General features: G+C 35.1%; 1 protein-coding gene across 1 annotated transcript; it reads right to left on the reverse strand.

The window, feature by feature from the left end:
* Nucleotides 1-252: 252 nt before the first annotated feature.
* On the reverse strand, nucleotides 253-10,689 carry LOC114363512 (uncharacterized). Its single transcript, XM_028319247.1, has 7 exons — nucleotides 10,529-10,689; nucleotides 8,817-8,978; nucleotides 3,053-3,204; nucleotides 2,490-2,535; nucleotides 1,988-2,068; nucleotides 1,354-1,457; nucleotides 253-621 (listed from the first exon to the last, which is right to left on the reverse strand). The coding sequence occupies exons 1-7, from the start codon at nucleotides 10,547-10,549 to the stop codon at nucleotides 573-575; spliced, it is 615 nt and encodes a 204-aa protein (XP_028175048.1). The 5' UTR covers nucleotides 10,550-10,689; the 3' UTR covers nucleotides 253-572.
* Nucleotides 10,690-15,930: the final 5,241 nt, after the last annotated feature.

The raw sequence follows: 15,930 nt of genomic DNA on the forward strand, positions 1-15,930 counted from the left end.
ACAAGTTGGTGCTACCGGTGGGTGACCACCTTAATGGGTGCTGCTTCCATTACCATAACGACTATAATCTACATCGTAATCTTCTTAGCAACATTGATATAATACCTATATTAAGTTATTGTGTCTTGATGCAAAGTTTTCAGGCTGATGTAATTTTATGAGTTTATTATTATAATTGATAAGATACTAAATGAAACGTGGTGATGCAAAAAACAGGGTATTAATTAAACATACTTATTATTAGGAATGGATTTCTTTATTCTGCTTGTTATGCGGTACGGTATTAAAACTAATGATGACAAACTTAAAAGTTTTTAAGAAAATTCGGCAATAGTAACTTAAGTTCTGCTTAATGAAAAGAAAATGAATGATTAGACTTCTACTAAATACTTAACAGTTTTGTTTCTAGTATAGCGTGGGCACTATTAAATATACTTCAGATGCTATTGACGGCTCATATTCTCTCATATAATGTACGTGTCTAATAAAAGAAACCTTTGGCTCTACTAGACAATGAAAAATAGTGATGTTGTTTGACTAAGTTGAAAAGTCGATAAATTCATAAAACCTACTCAAACAGACCCGTTGCTCTCCGGCGCCGGATTTTTTAATAACCGTTCCCTGCAACAAAGAAAGCGCAGTTAGGGAGTGACCACACTTATCGATGTGGACTCCATCGATCCTCGCTTTAAGTCTTTAAGTCCATGCAATAAGGGCGAAAACAAAATCGTTTAGACTAGATGCCACGATTCCGCAACGATAAGTGTGGTCCCTTTTCGTCTCGACAAACCATCGAGTCGAAGTCCGATTAACTTTTTCTTCCGACATTCGATACCTTACTTAATTGAAAAGTTTTAGAGTCTTTAGGTAACTTATAGACGGACAGTTTCGCAATAAAAGTTCTAGGATTTCAACGGCTTAAATATTTGCTGGCTGATTGGATATTTTACGTAATGAATTTCTTAATTTTTTGTTTGATGAATTTCAGTGCGCTAAGTTTCGAATTATAACAAGGTAAATTGAAAAGAAAAACTTTCAATAGCTAATTAAATGAAAGTTGTCTAAAAATCATATTTCAGTTACGTAATGTAGCTATATCTGTCTATTTGTGATATCAATTAGGTATTAATGACTGAATGCCAGCATTTGTCTTTGGAAATCGATGAAAGAAACTCATGGTTAGTAGGAGATGTGTTTATGTATCTTTATTGCCTAAAAAATACATGAAAATAGCTTCAAATATAATGTCTTATATATAAATGGTATAACCCATTTTCCCTCCAATAATACCAAAAAATTCCAGAAAGCCGCAGGTATTCCCCCAATATGTTACGGAATTTTCTCGAATCTTACTTGTGTTTTCTTTCATAAGCACTGGGCACCAAGAAACAGTTGGACTCCTTATACAAAATGTCCCTTTTCTTATTGCACGGCCAAATTATGCTCCAAGCTTGATTCTGGAACCAATAAAAATATATTAACTTCATGAATTATGTAGCGGAGCAATTAAGAAAACAAATGACAACCATGAATGAATGAAGCTTCATTGAACATTCAATGATCCTGTAAACCATTTTATAAATCGGGATTTAGTTGGATAAACAAAAACAGAAAGTTTATTGGAAATTAATCAAAATTGACAGATATAAATAAACTAATCACATGATCCGTATCAATATTACATTATAGTTCTTGCAACTCACGAAGGCGAGTGAGCTTTGAGCTATACTTGTATGTGTACGTGTACATGCAGTAACGATAGTGTAATTTCTATCAAAACTTTTGAAAAACGAACAGTAGCGAGCCACCACACATGTAAAGCTCACTCGCCTTCGTGAATTGCAACAACTACATTGCTTTAACGATTCGATACAACTCTAAAGCTTGTTTTAAGCTTTTAATCTTTATTCTAGACACTAGAGTGATAAAGATTTTGTATTTTTGTTACTGTACGTCGTGTATTTTATTGATATTCTTTGAAACTCACAGCTCTAACATGTTTGTATGACAAATCACGCACAGGTTCCTCAAAATAGTGAAATTCTTTAGGTTCGGTTTTGTCGTTGTTCTGAAAAAGAAATAAATTAAATAAATAAAATCTATTTTTTTGAGGAAATATCAGTATCGATGAAATGTTTAGTGAGTAACGCCCGTATTCACAAACTTTGCTTGCTTAACCGATTGAGTCCCAGACGGCATTAATTAATGTCATAACAATTGATTATCTATTTTGTCTAGATTCGCGGAGCTTGAAGGATTATATATTATGAAGCAGAAAATCGTACGCATACGGTCTCTGTGATTGGTCCGTATGTCACCCTGTGCATCTACGCGCACTATGAGACCTCATAGTAATGTTTGTGAATACGGACGTAAGCTATCACATTAATTATAGAGAATTCTTTGAACTGGTCATAGTATACGTAGTGATAGTGGAAATAATCAGAATTAAACTTAATTATTCTAATTAATTAATACCAGAAACTCACAATTTCATCCTGGTAAACAGAATGCATCGTCTCTAGCACATCTGGCCTGTAAAGTTAATTAGAAAAATTACAATCAACCGCATGTATGCAAATAAATAGAACTGCTTTGAAACTTTAAATTAGTTTGTGAAACTTCGAGTTATGCATCACGTTGCGACTGTGTGTAAATTACACTTCGTGGCAAAATAATCAACCATTGTTGGATTTTCTAATTAGAAGGAAACGCGTTTATCGCGTTAGCGCTGCAGCGTCTTAGTCTCATTACTCAGATACTTAGTTAGGATTCTAGTTGAATAATAATCATGAAATATTTTTAGTTAAGCTAAGAAGAAAATAGTAGTATTTTATCGCCGCCTATGGAGTATGGAGTGTACGTAGTTCTCAAGGCATTTTAGAAAATCAATCATTTAAATCGAAGGCATTGCGAATATTTTGTGTTTAACCAATTAAAAAGAATTTTGAATATTGCAAATAACATTTAAAGTAGCTGACGTTATAGTAACATTTTCTTTGTTCCTTCAATTAGTTATTTCCTTACCACCAAGTGTATCACATGTACTCACGCATAGAAAGACAGCTTGATTTCTATGCCCGAGTCTAGTATCATGTCGTGGGCCTCTTGGACCGTTAGAGTAAAGGTGTTGATATCATTGATGGTTTGCAGAACGTCCCCCACTTTGATCCCGGCGAACATTGCTCGGCTGTTGTGTTTCACCTGAAATTGTAAACAAAGGGTGAATGTCTACTTAAAACACTCCGTCGTCTAGATTCTAGATAACTTATTTAGCTCAAATGGTTCTCAATACCATCTAATTACTTATATTATATCTCCGATTTGGTTTTCCTGTAAATTTTCAGGATCTGAATTAGGCACGTCCTAATTCGCACTTACTTATAAGTTTCATGTATAACCTATAAGTAACAGGAATGTACTTAAATTATGAGTTCAAGATCAAGGCAAAGGCTTATATTTTGAAATAATAAATACTCAAATCAAAAAAGTTGCCAAGACAGTATCATGCTGAATTTAAATCTTCAGACCACTTGCAAATCTATGCTCGTTTTTGAATTGAGTTTTGCGTCGTATTAGAACACATAAAAAATAAGTAGTAGGTACCTACAGAAACTTCGAGTTGAGAGATAGTCTTACTCTTACTTTATTGAACCTGGACAAAATCAAACTTAAAATAGTTTTTACTTTTTCACATCTCTGCAGCATTTCATTTTAATATAGCCAATGAATTTCGGATATTGTGAGAAGACCTTGCCGAATGTATTACTTTGTCAACTCAGTGGACGTATCATAAAATCAGAACAATTTTCTAATATCATTTCGATTCTGGAAAGGCAATAAAGACCGGAATCGTTTATTAAACCTCTATACAATGCGCGTGGGTTTGCTCTCGTATTTACTCTGCCGCAATATCGAATTTGAACCTTAAATGGTGTGATCTAACAATATCTAAGCGCAGATATTAGTTTAATGAACATGAAGCGTAATAGTATGAGGCTGGGTTGCACCATCATACTTTAACTTTAACAAACGTCAAAAATCTGTCAACTGTCAAAGTTAGGTGGTGCAACTCGGCCTACTTAAGTGTTTAATTTATGTAAAGCGGGTTAATTATTTCAACATCAAACGTTAGATTAATTGAGTTGACGTAGATATAATATGATGTACTAAACATCTAGGACTGTAAATATGCAATTGCATAATTTAAATAGCTAAGGTTTTAAATGAACTTCTATTTATACGTTACACTTTTTCTTGATGTTATAATATGTTAAAGTAGATTTCAATATAGCTACTCAAACTTACATTACCAAGTAATATCGTCGTTTCCAATAACTGCCAGCAAACAGACAAACTGCGTTTCTTATTAGTAGCGCACTATAAAGATCGAACCGCAAATGACGGAGGCACAATAGCGCCCGTGTTCCAGTTAATGAATGGCCCGCACTAGTGAGGGGACGTCTACAGTCTACGAAGTGAGTTAGTCTACACAACATGCTACTTAGGCCCGATTCGACCAAACTTTTATCCGAAAATAACTCCTGGTATAACTGGCACTACTCTTCCCGCGGGTGTCGTAAGAGGCGACTTAGGGACTACACATCAAATAGAGAATGGGCAGCAGCGCTCTCTGAAAAACATCAATCTTTTAAACTGCGATCTCCAACCCGCCTGCCTAGCGTGGAGATTATGGCAAAACCCTCCACTATAGTGGAGGAGGCTCATAGTCCAGCAGTGGACTGTAAAGGGCTGTTGATGATAACTGGCACATTAACAGTTTCAGTATGGGAAATACTTATGTCAAAACTGACTATTTATTTTGAGATTCATATTTACTCTTGTTTGGTCGAATCCACCCTAAATAATTTCAGGTACTCTCGTTTTAAATTTTGACGAGGACTGAGCATGATTTGAACTTAATCACCGATTTTTTTTTCATTCTTACTGGGAACAAATTAATGTTCATAAGGTCCCATGACTCCTAAGTTGCTATGGGATAGAACATTTTTGTCCGGTGAGCCAAAATTATGCGGTAATTTTCTTCCAAGTAAAAAAATATTTTCTGGATTCCGCTGGTCTGTAACAATCTACAACTGAATGCCTTCCAAAAGATCGTTAAATAGCACGAACTGTCGCTTTGTTTACGCACCTATTTCTAGTTATTTCTTGAGGATGACACTCCATCAAGACGTGGCTATAACTTGTAAAACTAATATTGCCACTACTGAACCAGTTAAGCTAATTGAGTTAGTTTACCACAATAGTATTGTATTGGTAGATGATTGAAATTGCTACGGTTGATTGAATATAGCGTGCTACATTATGACAGTCATTGTATTCTCCGCATATTTGCTCGGTGGGCTACACTATTTGATTCCCATCACTACCCCAACCGATCCAGTGGAAGGAATTCAACGGAGACATTTATGCGTCCACGGTCGTGATACGATGCGGTTGCATTTTAATCTATGGCTGTACTGCAATTTCAATTATGGATTTTCAATTAATCATAAGGCGTATTCGAATGGAATATTCACGAAAGACGATATCTTGAATTCTTGAATAATAACACTGCACAACAGCATTTCTGATGATTGGGTTATGTTACATGATATTAGTCCAATTTTTAATGACGATTTCAAATCTGTGATTGAAATATCTGTATCAGCTCTGGTTAAAAAAATATGACACTTGGGTCTTTTTGTAAAAAAACACTCTTTTTTTAGAGATGATCCTATTTTATGAAGTTGTTAAGTTGAAAAAACTTTCTTTTATTTGACTTCCTTGCTGATGCTGAAGGCAGACAGCTCTTCTGAATGATTCAACAGCAGTCAGCCATCATGTGTGCATTCCAGTGGCCCTGATAGCGTCCCTCTATCGTACGAAGGCCCTGGTGGATTTGCTCGCCATGTTCTTCACTTAGATCCTTAAGAGTTGTGATAAAATTGTTCAGGTGATTACGAAGAGAGTGTAATTCGATGTTTATATTACATCCAACCAGAAAAACATGTTTGTAAGTGACTCATACGTTTTTCGATGTGTAAGAATAGTAAGATTTTTTCGGATTTTCCAAAAAAAAAATTAAAATGCCAAAATAACTCATTCCATGTCTTTTCGGAAGACTTGAAGATCCTAAATCTCTAAAACGATCGTTTAAACCATCTTGGCTACATGGTTTTGAAAATTTCGGGTCACATTCAAAGTCTCTACCACACTGACAGTTTTCGCCTCAAAATCCTCATGTGAAGTATCAACATGAGGTTCAGGTGACTTCTTAGGGTTGAAAAGACGTCTACATGCCAAACGTATGCAAGGAATTACTATTTAGTTCAATATTTTTTGGTTAATACCATTTTTGTTCAAAAATAAAAATAACAGTCGTCGCGATGGTTCAAGGGTTCCTTTCAGATCATAGCGGTTTCGTACCTAAATCTACACATATTCTTATTTGTTTATAAACGTAAAAACTCAACGCATCTTTTCCACGCCTTTTGTGGAATTCAAGGCTTATCTTTCATTTCCACTGGGTCCCCAAACTAATTTTTTTAAGCCAATTTTACGAACTTTGTCACATTTAAACGGATTATTTAAACATATCCTCTCCGCAAATGAAACAAAATTGATTTAGATAATTCACACAAACACTTCTTAATGCTACCATATTAAATTATACAAAGAAAACATAGTATTTTTTGAACTGTCGGCGAATTAAGACTGAAATTTAGCAATTTTTGAGTGAAAGCTATAACACGTAAACAAGAGCTGCTACGAAAAAATGGACGGCAGATTCAGAATCAGCGACGTCAAATTAGTAAACATCATGTAATGAAAGTCAATCATCAGCCAAAAGTTGCAATTTTGTTGTGCAGTGTAATATACTGTTCCAATACTATTCACTATTAAATGCTTAATAATGCTTCGTGATTTTAGCAATTATTCATAGATATGTCTTGCCATAGATAAGTATGTACCTAGATAGGTAGTGTGAAAAACAAACTTCATATTTTTTATTATTTTTCAGGTAGTCTTAAAGGTACTTAAAGGTAAGTCCTACTACGTATACTCGGACCACGTTAGTTCTTTTTATAATAACAGCCTTAGATTAATAAAACCTAGATAGATAGTCAGTGCACGAAAGGTGAGGCAGATTTTAGTGAGCCTGAATGGCTCACTCGTAAACGTCACATGAACTGTCAAAGTGAAAATCAAAGTGAAAGGGTGTCTAAATACATCAGAAAAACGAAAGAAAGTGACCAGTGTTACATTTCATAAGTAAGTACTACGATTCGACGCGTATTTTGCTTGAATTTGGCTTTCAAAAATTAAATACGGGAATGATACCAGTAACAAGAAAATTTATTTCCCAATTGTTCGCCGTACAAATACACTTCCTTTTTTATGAAATCGAGACTTTTAAGTCGATTTATCTTATTGTAATTAGGTAGGTACTTTGAATTCAATAAATAAGTAAGTACATGATGCGTTTTGTTTTTGTTAATTATAAAATAATTAAAGACGTATTAAAAATTTCCCTACTTTCGGGAAAATCCCCTTCACTGTCTACACTCCCCAACAAAATTGACACTAATGACATAAGATTTTTGCCTCACTCTTGCGTTTGTATGAAGACTATCCATCTAGGTTTTATTAATCTAAGATAACACCCTACAAACCCTAATCAGTTTGAAAATTAAGCTCTATATTGACCGAGTTAACATGAGTCTCGATTTAACTTATATTTATTAATTAAGAGCTCGTTAAATATTCACAGTAAATGCTTTAAAAGTATCAAATTTCTAACAAGTTACTTACCTAATCTATATTCTTATGGAACAATTCAAATTCAGATACGCGTGAATTGTTTAAATTGGTGTCTTTGAATTGTAAATTAGTTGAAATTGTGTTTCCGTAAAGAAATGACGTCCCCTGCATAGACTTTTGATACAAAACTGGGTTAGAAATTGCTGCTGCATCGTACACTTAACTCGGGAACTGGAAGTTTGAAAGCATGTTGCGGATTTTACACATTTCAAGTTATAATTAGAGTTCTAAAACAAAACTAAGTTTCATACATTTTGAGTGCTTGGCGTTTAACCACTACACGTATACACAGCTGGTATATACTTGTACAACAATGTATATACTTTTTTTTTAAGAAGACTGTCATATTATCGTCAAGGTGAAAAATGGCATAATGATTATCTTCAATTAATAATAATTAATCATATTAATTTAGGACATCTTTACGTAAGTTGCTTTAAGTTCTTTTGCAAAACATTTAATTAAAATGCTTAGTGCACCTTTATGTACGAAATGGAGATAGTTATTTCTCTGTTTCTTTGTCTATTTATTTTCCGATATATTATGCTATTATGTATTTTCTTTGTTAACCCTAAATACCTTTTATAAGCAACATTCATGGTTCTAGCTTGCAGTCAATCGGGAAGATCTTTAGTAGTATAATGTGGACAGACTGAAATGGTTACGGTGAAATAGAAGTTCCAGGAAGCCGCTAGACGCGGGCTGCTTCAAACCGGCCAATTGGAAATCATACGGAGTGGATCTATATTCAGCAATGGAGATCTCATAGCTGAATAGGTAATACATAATTAGTACCTATAGGACGAAGCACACTTATCAATCCGGAAACGGATCGTAGCCGTATCAACTCGAGGCGGTCAGTATTCTTTGTTTGAAACTCCGTACCATAACCTCGCGGTTGACAGCGCGCCCTTTCCGCGTTGATGAGTATGCTATGACCTTATAGCTGAAATGATGGATGATGATGATGATGAATTGGTATAGGTAGGTACCTTAACGACCCGCAACGGGGTATCATAGTATGCGCCCCCAGCCAACTCAAACCCCCAGAGGGTATCATCAAAGTTCACTCTTTCGTGAACTCCTTCGTTGCTCGACTGCCAAGATGGCTTGTCACCAACTCTATCCGGTAAAATTGTGGTCGCCGGTTTCCTCTAAAACGAAATGAAATAAAGAATAATGTAACTTATATCTCCTTCACTAGCTACTATGGTTTGCCTCCTGTTCAATAAAAAAAAATAAAGCTTAAAAAGTTATGTATTTCACTAGTTTCAAAGCTTTATGAAAAAGGGTATAAAAGTTTGTATGTAGTTCATACAGCTTTGTAGAGAGCAAAACAAACGAATAATCGTTGCCCTAAAAGTGTTTGTCTAATAAAATAAACATAAAAGGATCGATTTCAAATTCCCACTAATTCAAATCTACTCTGAAAAGTACTCACAAATGATTCTATCCCCTCGTAGGTATATTATGTAGGGGAGAGTGGGGGAATTGCGGACGCTGTAGGGAAATAACGCACAACATTCGTACTATTAGTAATAATCAGATTTTCTTTATTAATTATTAATCTTTAGTTAAACATCTACAAAAACAGTTATACTTATTAAACGAGATCAATCAACAAATGGAATATTTTTAGCAAAAACAAAACCTTGTCTGTCCGTAATTACCCGCAGCGCTCGGGGTAAATTCGGACTAACGCTGGGTTAATTACGGACAGGTCCACATCACAGACAAAAACCACAAGTAAAGCCTTTAGAAGAACTTCCTGCAGTGCAGTTCTCATGTGCCCACTTGTTACACTTTAAACACCTAATCCAGTCTTCGGCGGGTGGATGAACGTAGTACTTTTCCTGACAATAAATGCAAAAGTAATCAACATTTCCTTCATTTTCAAAATAATTTAGATTTCTTACACCCTTTGATCCTTTTAGCTTATTAGATGTAGTTTTATTTTGTTTTTCTTGGGCTTTTCTTTTCTTGTCTAATTTCTTTTGTTCCTTTTCTTCTAGATTCTTTTTTTCTGGTGTGCTGGTAAAAATGATGGAATGCTTTTTGTTTACTGCCCGTTTGTACCAGTTATTGGTAAATTTTTAAATAGTTTATCGAATTAGGGGTAATTGCAGACGTCCGTATTTACCCCGCAAGGCTTGTCCGCAATTAACCCAATTGGGTATTTTTAAATCAAAGAGATAAATTTGTAGGTTATGAAAACATTCCATAAAAAGAAACATTGGCGATTCAAACTTCATTGACAAAGCTATCAATAGATAATATAACTTTTTACCATCACTTAGTATTCAGACCAGTCCCTTAAATTAAAAAACACTAAAAATTAGATCAAAATACACATTTTTTTTAAATTTTACCTACCTTTCAAACTGTGCGCAGCCGGCTGTCGTAAGTTTTTGCGTGGCACTAAAATGGCAAAAAAGAAACAGATGACAGCACCGGGCTGCCGCGGGGTGGAGGGATTGAGTAGGTACTTGCTAGTCCGTATTTACCCCGTGTCCGCAATTCCCCCATCATCCCCTACTCAAAGTTGAAACTCCCCTCCCACTGGGGTATTTGAGGTCACGAAAGATACGGATGCAAATTGATTCCTACCTAATGAATACCCGAATAAAGTTGTTATCTACTTCATTCTTGTTAGGGCAAACACATAATAAACCAGGGCAATCATAATAACGGGAAACAAACTTACATTTTTAATTTTTTCATCCATTTTATACAGGCGAAGTGGGAAAGTTGCGAGAAGCGAACTTAGTTCGTGTGTTTAAAACGCTGCGATAACACTTTTTGCTTTTGCGAGTTCCCTGAGTAATGAATTTGTACTGGCGCTTCATTCATTATCTTAATCAGTGGTGCATGGCCGTAGATCTTTGTTAATTGGACGATATTAATAAACAGTTGGAGGGAGGCGACAACAATGCGTGTTCTGGGCGCCCATTTGGCATATTGCTGCTTTTTCTCGATGTTTCACGGGGTCATAATCTGTCTGAAGTGTCAGATAAACTGTAATATATTACTCTTGGGTGTCATTATTCAAATTAACTGCTTATGTTACACACCCACAATACATCAATGTGATAAAAACCTTTTAAATATGACATGTGTTTAAACAGTACATAAACATGTAGCCTGCATTCAGGATCATAATGGAAAATAATTTTCACTTCATAAAACAATTGACGGTCTCAAGTGAGTTCCACGACGCTTCGCTTTCCAGGCGACTAGGTACTCTGTTCTAAATTAATAAACATTGAATTATTTGCGAATATTTTACATATATAGAGAAGTAGATAGACAAAGCATGATACTTTGCTTCTTTTGTGACAAGGAAAACAATAATTTGTGATAAATTTTATCTATGCAAGTATTTTGGACACTATTGTAATGGCACAGAATAAATAATAGTAGTTTATTTTCTATGTTGGGTCTCTACATTATCATTTCAAATTGACGATCTTTGAGTCACTTATCTTATTAATGCGTTTGTTTACTGTTATTATCATTGCCCCACTGTAAGAGCGTCCAAGCAATTAAGCAGATAATAAAAATATCACCACAAACATAAAAAGACAGATATATGTCCAATCGAGCTATTGGAATGGGAACACAATAGGAGTAGCAATGAAAATAACATGAAATAATGGCTATTCCGACGCGTTAAGATTCCAATATAGGATTCCGATGATGGTTCGCGCCTATAAATTGTATCGTGTCAATCACGCGGTGGTCGTGGCTTCCAATGAATGATAAACGATGTACATACGGAACCAGGTGTTTATTTTTAATGGCCTAAGCCGAGGACGTGGACGTGTTAACACCTAAATATTCACACCCGGCTAGCGGTCGAATAGAGTTGATGTAGTTTTATTGTTTGAGGATATAAAACACATTATTTTGTGTAATAGGGATGTTTCCTGGGTCAAAAAGCAAGAGTTTTAATTAGTCCGTCAGTTAACTTATCAAAAAATACTCCACACGTATTTTTCACTTTTTCAAACTAATGAAAATTTAAAGAGATAAAGCGCGCCAAATTTCATAAGAAGAGGCCCGTGACGTCAATGCTTGCATAAAAGTGCCGCACGTTGTGACGTCGTGCGGAACTTCAACGCACCATAACTATGTAATTATTTGTTAGATTTACAAATAAAAATATATGTGTCCAATATTTTTTGATATTAAACATGACGGACTAAAAAAATTTTTTAGGAAACTAGCCTATTATCAAATATGGTAAAAATGTGTACCATTCCTACCTACATATTATTATTATAAATATGTAGGTATAAATATTACCTAATATTCTTATCGAGGGTTCAAATCTAAGATGTGTTCAATCTCTAAGTGGAAATCGAAACATTAACGATCACATTATTTGTAACTCATATAAAATGATCTAAAATATATTTGTTGATAAATACGAAATCTAAATGCGAACAAAAATACTAAAAAGAGAAAAATACTACTACTATTCGTAACTCGTTTAAACCAAAATATTTTATACTGAGCTTCAACTCGAATAATTCTCCAGCCTTTATTTTATATCACAATCCCAAAAAAACGGAATGTCACAAAATGTTTCTTACATCGTTCACAAAATAAAAGTATTACGAGTGATTGATCTTGTTGTGAAACTTTTTCAACAATAAATGAACACAGAAAATATTTAGGTAAGTTTTTTACTGAATTTAGTATTTCAGTTATTTTGATGTGCGAGTGTATTTCGTTCACCGAGCTTATTAAGTGGGGCCGAGACGGTTTCAAACTTCGTCCAACTTTGCAAAGTGCTTGACGTGGTTCCCAGAACATCTCACTTTTTGTGTTATAGATCTACAAGTAGTAAAGGTAACCTGATAAAAGTTTTAGACGAAATACAAAAATAGAGAGATTCGTGACGATATTATTTTGATGTTGAAAACATTATAGTGCAGCATAGTCCTTTAGAAGAGCACCCTAAGCTCCTAAGTCTTAGTATGTAGGTAATAATAAAAAAACACACTTTAGGAAAAATACAATAGAGGTGAAGTTTTAATAATACTTTAATTTGCTTTCAAACAAATATTTAGTTTAGTTGTTAACATTTTCCATCTATTATTTATGAAATAACAAAAGTTTTTCTATCCATTGTTTACAAAACAATTCGGTAACAGTATTGCGTATGAAAAAACCGTTAAAAATATGTCGGAAATTCCATTTTTATTCCGCACGTAGTCGTTTAAAAACGTCTGAATCGGGGTGCAGTTATTAAATTCCAATTTTAAGCTTTATGCCGCCGGCAGATAAGAGGATTCTGGTTCCAATTCCATTTTTGGTGTAAACACGACGGGCCCAAATAAAAGTGGGATTCCGCTATGAAATGGCCGATACGAGTCTGTTTCGAATGGTTAAAGGTTTTTGCATTAAATTCGTGGCGGTTCAAAGAAACTGCGGAGTTAAATTTATATTTTATACGAGTTTTCTTTACTTGATTGAATTTTATGTTTTCATTTAACATGTTTTAATATTCTCTTGTAATTGAAGTGCCCGACAGGGTCCTTAATGATCTTAAGCTTACTTTACAGGTTTACAGGTGGTTACTATAATAAACGGTGATACTTACATTGCCTTTTATTGTATATCGAATATTGTCGGGAGAAAATTAATTATGGCGCCATCAATTTAAATTTAATTTCAGTAACAAAAACAGGAAGGATGCTTAAAAGCAATATGTACTTATAATGTAGTCCTTGATTTTACATAAAGTAAGTAGGACCTTGGGGGAGGCCTTTGTCCAGCAGTGGACGTCATTTGGCTGAAACGAACGAACGAAGTAGGTACCTACTTTATTTTCATTCATGGTAATGATTGGATGGATTATATTCACTTTACTGAAAAAGGTTTCGACTTTGTACCTTTGTGGTTTTATGTGTATTGTGTAACGTTGTAATTAGAAATTAGGGTGGCCATAAATCATAATAATTTGAAACAAGAAATTCGAAGCAGAAAGTAATTATCGTGTTTGTCTTTCCATACAGATAGATCCATTTCTTACCCAAAGGTGTTTCCAATATCAAAATAATACCTAAGTACGACTGGCACATCAAGATTGCCTTATCTTATGCAATGGGTATTAAGCACTATTTTGCCACAAAAATAGTTTATTGTCGACTGTACAACGCACCCACATCTGGCAAGGCAACCATAAAACGCTTACGTTGAACGGATTATGCTGTCAATGTAAACAAGATCAGTGGAAATATTTTTCATGCGAGCGACAAAATGGCAGTCGTTCCATCATTTCGCTCCATCTTCGTTGCTCACGCTAACATTTATTTCATTTCATTGTTTTGTTGTTATTTTACGGCAGAGGGAATTGTTGTTTGCATTTTGTTATTGTTGCCTTAGAGTGGGGTTGTTTCTCCCCTATCTTGTATTTACACCATAAGATATTTACATATTTGGTTCATTTGTTTCAGCCAAATGACGTCCACTGCTGAATTAAGGAATCCCTAAAGGATTTCCACAACTACCGATCTTGCGCTGATCGCATCTAGGTGTTCCCCGCGACCCTCACCAGATCGTCGGTCCGCCTAGTGGGCGGCCTGCTCACACTACATTTTCCGATCTGTACATCGTGACTAGTGGTACTCATTCTCAATACTGAAATCCAATCAATTGTTCCAAACAAAAAGTTGTTACAACGTTTTGATTTCACTGACAAACGACAGGCTGGCGCTTTTTCGACAGTGGGAATATTGTGTGGCCGTCGATAGCTCGTCGACTACGTATACACCGAAAAATTAAATAAGTAGTCGCAGCATGTAAGGCTTTTTATTATTATTATGAGGTATAAAAAGCGTCTATCATAAGATGCCTAAAGAGTCTAGCTTGATGTGCCCTCGAATAATAAAGGCATCTAAAATAATAGGTACAAATGATCTTGATGAGATAGTAAGTACGTGGTGGATAATATGTCAAAAATATGATGAAAAGTCTACTGCTCACTCGCAAATGTGTACTAGAAAAAATACGAAAGAGCGTAAATAGTTTTTTTTACGGAATAAGGTATTTTCTTCTTTAAAATTTAATAAGAATCGGTACGTGTAAAACCCGGTAAAGAGGCACGCTCAGTTCACCGTGAATTTCTTGATGCCTGCAAGAAGGCTTGAGACGGTGTTTTAGAGCAGTAAACAATAAAACGATTATTTAGGAGATCGTGGTAATAATTACAAAATATCGAAAACATTTTATTGTTGTTGTTAAGTTGCTAAAGGGCTTTAGTTATGAATAATTGGTTTGGACAACAATAATATTCATTACTTTGTTTAAACGGGTGAAAATAGAATGATGATATCAGTATCATCGAGAAAAGGTACATTTATAGCACGTCAAGGTAAACACTGAGACTTTTTATATTAATTGTTATAAACAAAACAATTTAGAATAATGATTTTATGGTTAGGTAGGTACTTAGATCGTCTTATGTTTTTTAAGAAAAGGTTAAACATCAACTAGTAGCGCACATGACATTTAATGACCCAGAACATTTAAACTCTAATTTTGATAAACATAATTAAAGGTATAACGATCGTCAAAAAGAAGTTTTCATTTGCGTATATTTTTTCAAACGAAACAGCCTTCACAGAAAAGTACCTATCATTACGTTCCAATTAAGTACGATACTCCATACCTAAGAGCCAAAGCACACGATTCGATACGGCGGCGGTGCGACGCCAAAGCGGTGTCGCTGCGTCGTTTTACATAGAAATATCTATGGCGGGCACACGCGCTGCGATGCGCGATATGGAGAATTAATTTTTGCCGTGCGGCGCCGCGTAGCGTGATATGGCGAAATTTTTGCAGTGCGGCGCCGCAACGCATCGTGTGCTTTAGCTCTTATAGCTTCTAAAATATATACTTACCTAATTGATTACTTAATTAACGTGTCATCTGCACGCTCGTATTGGCGTTTTAATTAATCGCCGAATGAATTTTTCGGTGGTCAAATAAACAGGGGTATAGTAATTTCGTGTTTTTATCGCGAAGGAAAATTAGATCAACACCCGCGTCCCAGGGGTGGGAAACAGAGGCCACGTTCCATCAGCCCTATTAGGTTTA

Source organism: Ostrinia furnacalis, unplaced genomic scaffold (genome assembly GCF_004193835.3).
Source record: "Ostrinia furnacalis isolate ACB-3 unplaced genomic scaffold, ASM419383v2 OfSCF7157, whole genome shotgun sequence".
In the NCBI taxonomy this organism is placed as follows: Eukaryota; Metazoa; Arthropoda; class Insecta; order Lepidoptera; family Crambidae; genus Ostrinia; species Ostrinia furnacalis.